This window comes from Pongo pygmaeus, chromosome 19, assembly GCF_028885625.2.
Source record: "Pongo pygmaeus isolate AG05252 chromosome 19, NHGRI_mPonPyg2-v2.0_pri, whole genome shotgun sequence".
Classification (NCBI taxonomy): Eukaryota; Metazoa; Chordata; class Mammalia; order Primates; family Hominidae; genus Pongo; species Pongo pygmaeus.
Genome location: NC_072392.2, coordinates 60523853 through 60532740, shown reverse-complemented (window position 1 = coordinate 60532740; position 8888 = coordinate 60523853). Strand labels below are relative to the sequence as shown.

Below are 8888 nucleotides of genomic sequence, written 5' to 3'. Positions count from 1 at the left end.
AATCTAGTTAAGAGAAGCAATAGAAAAAATGATAAATGCTATAATGGAGGTATTTATCAAATGCTATTGGAACACAGAGAAATGAGGAATTAATTCTGCATGAGAGAAATGGGAGGAGTCAAAGGGAAAGTGATATTTCTCTTACTGCCTCTAGGTTGAGAAGGTAGCAAAAGGCATTTCAGGAAACAAGATTTATTACCAAAGATATGAAAATATGAAATATACTGCCTACATAGAAGCTATGAGTTCTTTGAACAGCAATCAGTTCCCAGGTGACAGTGATACTGATTAGAAAGGTATAGGGAGGCTATTTTTTACAGTCTTGTATGAAATGCTGACAGAGAGTTGCATGCACATATGTAGGTATGTTTTTCCACCCTGAGTTTATCCACAAAGCATTTTAGGTGGCTTCTGAGGGTTTGAGTTTTAAGCTGTGAGCAAATCAAATATTATAACAATGAGGAATATGATCACATCTGAGTCAGAGGGGTCTCATGGACAGCTGTGTAGAAGGTGTCCTGGAGTGAGGCCGGGCGTGGTGGCTCATGCCTGTAATCCCAGCACTTTGGGAGGCCGAGGCGGGCAGATCACGAGGTCAGGAGATCGAGACCAACCTGGCTAACACAGTGATACCGTGTTACCAAAAAAAATTAGCTGGGCGAGGTGGTGGGTGCCTGTAGTTCCAGCTACGCGGGAGGCTGAGGTAGAAGAATGGCATGAACCCGGGAGGCAGAGCTTGCCGTGAGTGAGTCGAGATCGTGCCACTCCAGCCCGGGTGACAGTGAGACTCCGTCTCAAAAAAAAAAAAAAAAAAGAAGTTGTCCTGGAGTGGAAGTAAACTGAAGGAGCAGAATAAGATTAGAACAGCCTCTAATATTGTAGATAATAGATTGCAATAGGCCAGGTAAGAGAGGGTAGGAGAGATTGAGACAGGGCAGGGGGAGGGGGGAGACCACTGACCCCCTCCCCTGTCACCTTCCATCTTCTTCTTTTTTTTTATTTTTTATTTTTTGAGACAGAGTCTCGCTCTGTCACCCAGGCTGGAGTGCAGTGGCATGACCTCCACTCACTGCAGCCTCCAACTCCCAGCTTCAAGGGATTCTCCTGCCTCAGCCTCCCAAGTAGCCGGGATTACAGCTGTGTGCCACCACGCCCGGCTAATTTTTTTGTATTTTTAGTAGAGATGGAGTTTCACCATGTTGACCAGGCTGGTCTCAAACTTCTGACTTCAAGTGATCCACATGCCTCAGCCTCCCAAAGTTCTGGGACTACAGGCATGAGCCACCTCTCCCGGCTCCTCCATCTTCTGTCCCTTTAGTCCCATTTTCTCCACCTCCCCAGCACTTTTCCACTTCCCCTACCTTCACTTGCTCTATTCCTTCATCTCCCTTTATTCCTTTGTCTATTTCTATTTGTTTTCTTTCAACAACTTCCTTTGTCTCCCACCCTTGGATTCAGTAACATCTTGTAAAATTCCTGTTTCATTCAGAAGCTCTCTGAGTCCCCTTCATACAATATTCATCATCTATTTCTCAATCCAATGATTCTCCCTCCCTTTTCTCCCTCTTGTCTCAGCACCACCACATATGCCTCACTCATAAGGGGCCGCCACAGCGGAGAGCAGGGGAACTACTGGATGTCTCAGGCATCCAGCTGCATCCAGTGTCTTCCTTGTGCTGAACTTGTGCACCTGATAGCTATTCACCCATGCAGCAGTCAACACCAAGTGCTTTTTAAGTTGACTGTCATTAAGAATGGGTACCGCAGGGCACAAATAAATTGTGAGATCCAGATATAGCCTCTGGACTTAATAGTTGAATTGTGGAGGGAAAATATAGACAAGGAAAATCCATTAACACGATGATGTATTAAATGTCATGTGAAAAATAACTGGCAAAGAATCTTATTACAGAGTGGAAGAGAGGATATCTTTAGATTAAGAGAATTCACAGAGATGAGTAATTGCCATTGATTATTCCATGCACTGTTTTAGGAACTTTATATCTATCATTCTACTTAAGTCCTCAGAGAATTCTATAAAGCAGGTATTTTTATTTCTACCTTACAAATGTGAAAACTGAGGCCCAGAAAGATTAAGTAAGTTACTCACGGTCAAATCACAATGAAATGAAAGACCTGAAATCTGACTTCAGATGTATCTGATTCCAAGTGTCTTCCCACCACTATATGAATCTTTGAAAGGCAGGTTGTATATACTTCTGGATGGCGTTAAGATTTCAGGAATGTATATTCCAGCACCCACTTGTAAACTCTCCAGAGACAAGACAGCACCTAGTATCATGGTCTACACATAAGGATGCTCATCATATGGGCCTAAAACCTTGGTTCTGAGCCCCTGAGCCCTGAAAGGGAAAGTAGTGACTTCATGCATCTCTGTCTGTGGTTCATTTTCTTCAGGTGTATGGAGAAAACACCATGGGAACAGGGAACCTCACATGGGTATCAGACTTTGTCTTCCTGGGGCTCTTGCAGACTCGGGAGCTCCAGCGTTTCCTGTTTTTAATGTTCCTGTCTGTCCACATCACCACTGTTATGGGAAACATCCTTATCATCATCACAGTGACCTCGGATTCCCAGCTCCACACACCCATGTACTTTCTGCTCCAAAACCTGGCTGTCCTAGACCTCTGTTTCTCTTCAGTCACTGCGCCCAAAATGCTAGTGGACCTCCTCTCTGAGAAGAAAACCATCTCTTACCAGGGCTGCATGGGACAGATCTTCTTCTTCCACTTTTTGGGAGGTGCCATGGTCTTCTTCCTCTCAGTGATGGCCTTTGACCGCCTCATTGCCATCTCCCGGCCCCTCCGCTATGTCACCATCATGAACACTCAGCTCTGGGTGGGGCTGGTGGTGGCCGCCTGGGTGGGAGGCTTTGTCCACTCTATTTTCCAGCTGGCTCTGATGCTCCCACTGCCCTTCTGTGGCCCCAGCGTTTTGGATAACTTCTACTGTGATGTTCCCCAAGTACTGAGACTTGCCTGCACTGACACCTCACTGCTGGAGTTCCTCATGATCTCCAACAGTGGGCTGCTGGGTGTCATCTGATTCTTCCTCCTCCTGATCTCCTACGTATTCATTCTGGTGATGCTGAGGTCACATCCAGCGGAGGCAAGAAGGAAGGCAGCTTCCACCTGCACCACCCACATCATTGTGGTTTCCATGATCTTCGTTCCAAGCATTTACCTCTACGCCCGGCCCTTCACCCCATTCCCTATGGACAAGCTTGTGTCCATCGGCCACACAGTCATGACCCCCATGCTCAACCCCATGATCTATACCCTGAGGAACCAGGACGTGCAGGCAGCAGTGAGAAGATTAGGGAGACACCGGCTGGTTTGAGAGTGACAATGGTAGGTTTCTTCTCTTTGGCTTTGTTTTCCCTTCGTGAAGTGGAGAGGGAGCTACTACATTTGCTCTCTTCATAGTGTGTTGAGATTCATCGTAGCAGGGAATGAATTTTGAACTAAGCAGCTTCATGTTTTAGGAAAAAAGAAAGTATCCTCTTTGGTGGTTAAGGTTTGTGATAAAGAGTTTTAACACACCCGCAACAATGAGAATTGTTCACATGGCCCCTGAAAACCACACCCTCCTTTTCCTCTTCTTGGTGGACAGTTTCCTGTTGACAGCATTTCCCCTGTGAGAACATTTCTATTTTCCGTATTTTGAGCTCTCTTCCCGATATTTCCTTTTGGTGTGAGTCTGGGTTGTTGGGAACAGCACAGAATTTGGAGTCTTAAGCTCTAAATTAGAGGCCCTGACCCATCATTGACCAAACTGATGACTTCCAATAAGCCACCCAGCTTTTCTTGACCTCATGATTTCTCCCTCACCAATTTGCTTAAATTAGTATGTACCCCTAAAATATTCTAGGTTTGTTATGAGATTCGAATCAAAAAATTTTATGATAAAACGAGTAAATCATATAACTATATGTTATCTTCCAAGCTTTTAAAAATGATTGTATTTTATTTTCAAATATGAAATTATTATGAGTATTCAAGCTTTTTCTATATTTACATTTTAATATAATATACTAATTGTAAATAAAAGATCATGGGCAATGCCTGCACATTATGAAACATTATGTCATTATGTATAAATGCTCATGTATACACTACTCGATTCAAGAACCAGAAGTTACCAATAACTTGCCTTCACCTGTATTATCCTCTCCATTGCATTCACCTTGATTCTTATCCAGAGGAAATCACGCTGTTGAATTTCATGTTTATCATTTCATTGCTTGTATAAAATAGTTTTATCACTTTTTTTACATAAACAGTATATTGTTTTGCTACTTTGGAGTTTTATAAAAATATCGTACTGTACATAATATTCTGGGATTTGCTTTTTTCACTCCACGTTATATTTCTAACATAACATGTTGATGTTTGGCTGTAATTCATTCATTTGCTCTGCTGTAGAATATTCCACCATGAAAATAAGCTTATTTGGGTTGTTTCCAGGTTTTGGCTATCGGAGAGTGCTTTTTTTGAGACGAAGTTTCACTCTGCCACCGAGGCTGGAGTGCACTCATCACCACACCCAGCTAAGTTTTGCATTTTCAGTAGAGATGGGGTTTCTTCATGTTGGAGTTGTGACCATTATTGCCTAAACTATTTTTACTGCGCCTTTCTGTCCTCTTCTTCCAGGATTCTCATTATGTGTGCGTCTTGGTATCCTTGATGGTGTCTCACAGGCTTCTGAGCCTATGTTCATTTTTGTTTATTCTTCTTTTTCCTCCTTAGACTGGATGACTCCAATTGACCTATAATATCTCTAGACCTCTGATTCCGAAATGCCATCATAGAGGAAAATTGGATTCACTCCCCCACTTCCACAGAACCAAAAACAAATATATAGCACTGAGATCTACACCAGAAACAACTCATAGCTCAAGTATGAGAGTGAGACAGTTCTTGGGGCCACAGAGAGATGAAAAAAGTCCAAGCAGCTGATAGAAGAATCAGACTTCCACCTCTGGGACACGCCTCATCCCCATTCTGTCCAGCACCAAGTGCCAAAAAATCTCCTCCCAACTACAGTTTCTACACTGGAAAAACTGAAATTGAGGTGGCCCACCAGCTTCCTTACCTTCTTGGGTCCCCTGGCAGGAGAACTGTTCTTGCCTGAATTCACAGATAGCATCATGACTGCCTGAAAGAAGAAATGTCCCCGAAGAAAGGCAGAGAAATTCTGCTCTGTAACTCAGCCAAAGGAGACACCAACTCAGAGTTGCTGTCCAGCAGCACCATGCTGTAGGAGGCATGTTCCCTAGGTCCCCTGGGCACAAACCCCTAGCCAGACTTCCCACACTGCCAGGATAATCTCTTTGGGATCGCCTTGATTTGAGACAGGAAGTGCTTCAACCATTTACTAGTCCTGAGGTGAACCTGGGCTTAAGGCACCACCTAGAGTCGAATAGAGGCAGTGACCTAGCAGTGAAGATTCAATAAGCAAATGTATTCAATAAAAACCAAAACAAGCTGTACAGAGAAAACTGGAATAAATAGTCCTTCAGTGCAAAGATGGATACATACCCACAAGAAACAACAGCAAACAGGGAACTATGACTTCCTCAAAAGGAAAAAGCAAAAATCCAGTCACTGATCCTAACAAGATGGTGATTTGTGAGCTCTCTGACCAAGAATTCAAAATCGGAGTTTGAAGGAAACTCACTGATCTCCAAGAAAACACAGAAAAGCAATTTAGAAATTTAACAAAGAGATTGAAATGATTCCAAAATGTCAAACAGAAATCTTGGAACTCAACTAACCTATCTTCAGGTTCATTGATTTTATTTTTATTTTTTAAGACAGAGTCTCACTCTGTTGCCCAGACTGGAGTGCAATGGTGTGATCTTGGCTCACTGCAACCTTCGCCTCCCAGTTTCAAGCAATTCTCCTGCCTCAGCCTCCTGAGTAGCTGGGGCTACAGGCGCGTGTCACCACACCCGGCTAATTTTTGTATATTTAGTAGAGACGGGGTTTCACCATATTGGCCAGGCTGGTCTTGAACTCCTGACCTCGTGATCAACCCGCCTCGGCCTCCCAAGGTGCTGGGATTGCAGGTGTAAGCCACCAGGCCCAGCTGATTCTTTCTTCTACCTACTCGAAAGCTGCTATTGAAACTGCCTTGTGAACTTTTCATTTCAGTTACTTTTATTGTACTTTTCAGCTCCAGACTATTTCTTATTTTAAATCAATTTCTCTCTCTTTTTTGATATTTTCTATGTAAAACATTCTTCTTCTTCCCTTTAATCCTTTACCCATAGTTTACTCTATGTTCAAGAAAGTTGCTTTAAAGTCTTTGTCTAGTTAAGTCAAATGTCTGTTTTCTCTCAGGAAGTTTCTGCTAATTTCTTTTCTTCCCTTGAAAGGGCCATACTCTCTTGTTTGTTTGCATGTCTCATAATATTTTGTGAAAACTGCACATTTTAAATATTATAATGTGGTAGGAGTGGAAATAATTTTCTTCCTCCTCTCTAATATTTGTTGTTTTTTCTTGCTGTGAGTTGCAGTTGTTTGTTTAGTGACTTTTAAAACTTTTTTTTGTCATATATGGCCTCTGAAATCTCTGTTTCCTTAGTTCATAGTCATCTAATGGCTTTACAGTAACTTTGTTAAATGCCTGCAGACAAATGATATGGTTTGGATCTGTGTCCCATGAAATCTCATGTCGAATTATAATCCCCAGTGTTGGAGGTGATGCCCAGTGGGAAGTGATTAAATCATGGGGATGAATTTCTTACGAATAGTTTAGCACCATCCCTCCCTTGGTACTGACCTTGCAATAGTGTGTGAGTTCTCATGGGATCTGGTCATTTAAAAGTGTGTGGTACCTCCCTCTCACTCTCTCTTCCTCCTGCTCCAGCCATGTGAAGTGCCTGCTCCCACTTCACCTCCCACCATTATTGTAAGTTTCCTGAGGCCTCCCCAGAAGCCAAACTGATGCCAGCATTATGCTTCCTGTACAGCCTGCACAATCATGAGCCAATTAAACCTCTTTTCTTTACAAATTACCCATCCTTAGTCTCAGATATTTCTTTACAGCAATGTGAGAATGAACTAATACAACAAAGAAATGAAAAAGAAAGAAAATATACTCTCCCAGTCTTTCCAGATTGGCTCTGTGTTTGGATACTCCCTCAACACTTAACAAGGATGTTTACAGCTCTGCCTTAGCCTTCACTTTCTGCTTGCATTGGGCCTAAAGATTAGCCAGAACTTATATCTTAGGACTGTCCCAAGTCTGTGTTTTCATCCTGCCCTTATATGCAGAATGTGGCATCCTAGATTTCATAGTGTATACAGGAACTTCCCAAAGTTCTTATTCACCAAAGTATCTCTGTTCCTAACTTTTCCTCCCTAGCTTTTGGTGTGTGTTTGATTGCCTCGGCTGTAATTTTTTGCCCAGGTGGCAGAGGCTTGTTCATTTGATTTTCAGTGTTTTTGAGGAATACTTTTTACATAGCCACTTTTCTGCCCATAGTGAATTCTGAGTTAGGTAAAACAAAGGCAAGCTCCTCACATCAGTCCTTCAGGAACCCCCAGACATTTCAAAATAGACAATACAATCCTAGGGAACAAGGTTTATTCTGCTCCTTCTGGAACCAGGGACTCACACCAGGAACATACATTGCCATCTTCAAGACCACCAACCTGGGAGGAGTGTGGAACAACAATAAGTTCAAAGTTTTCCTACTGTGTTTCAGTCACCTTTTGAAACAAAGTTCATTTAGTTGCTATTTGACTATTTTCTTTGACAATTTTCCAGAATTCCAACAAGGTTGATTCTGATCACTTCTGCTTTTTTTTTTTTTTTCATTTCTATGGAGAGATGAGCCCTCGGATTCCCAGACTGCTATTTTTATGACATCATCATATTTAAGATAATAATTTATTTAATTCACTTCTCTATGCAACCAGTCTTTCCTAGTCGCTTCATATCTGTTTCCATTCCTTCACCAGATACTTTCCTCACTCCGCTTGGGCTCTGATATCCTGCCTCAGGCCAGCGCCCTTCCCAGCCACTTTTCTTACCCCACACATGCTCCAACATCCCACATCAGGACACTTTCCATGCTCCTCCTTATTTTGCTTGAGGTCCAACACCTGATGTCCAACTGCATCTCTGTGTGGATGCATTTCTTAGCCCTCCCATGCTCTGACTCCCCATAGTGAGTCAGCCCTTGCTGGGATACCCTCTTCACCTCGCTTTAACACCCACAATGGGCAGCTCACAGGAGTAGACACCTAGGCTCTGACAACCCATGCTGTGCCACATCCTATGGACACCTTTTTCACACTATGTTTTTGTTCTACATTAAGAGGAGATTTCTCCAACTCTAATTTCCAAAATTTTTATTAAAGTTTTTATTTTTTAAATCAAATTCTAGTTTCAAGAACTTTTGCATGTTCTCCTTTTTATGCCATTCTATTCTTATTTTGTGGATATTGTATTTTCTTTCTTCTCTCAAATGATACTAATTTCATAAGCTGAAGGGTTTTTTTAAGTTTTCTTTTGCTTTCTATGTCACTTCTGTTTTCTTCCTATTTATTTATTATTTTGTATTGGTGACCTTTCTTAAACTCCCAGTGATCTTTGGTTAGCTACATTTAAGAGTAAGGCAATAAAATGCTGATTTGAACCTCTATGTATGGGAAAAGTTTTCAAACTTTACTTTTTTTTTTTTTTTTTTTTTGAAACAGGATCTTACTCTGTCACCCAGGCTGCAGTGCAGTGCTGCAATCATGGCTTACTGCAGCCTTGACCTCCTGGACTCAAGTAATCCTCCCACCTTAGCCTCTCGAGTAGCTGGGGCTACAGGTGCACACCACCATGCCCAGCTAATTATTTTAACTTTG

At 42.2% G+C, this 8888-nt stretch overlaps 1 protein-coding gene across 1 annotated transcript; it reads left to right on the top strand.

Annotated features, from left to right (window-relative positions):
- Nucleotides 1–2436: 2436 nt before the first annotated feature.
- LOC129017410 (olfactory receptor 4D2) lies at nt 2437–3360 on the top strand. Its single transcript, XM_054457965.2, is given in 1 exon segment — nt 2437–3360. A coding segment is annotated over 1 exon segment (924 nt).
- The last annotated feature ends 5528 nt before the right edge of the window (nt 3361–8888 follow it).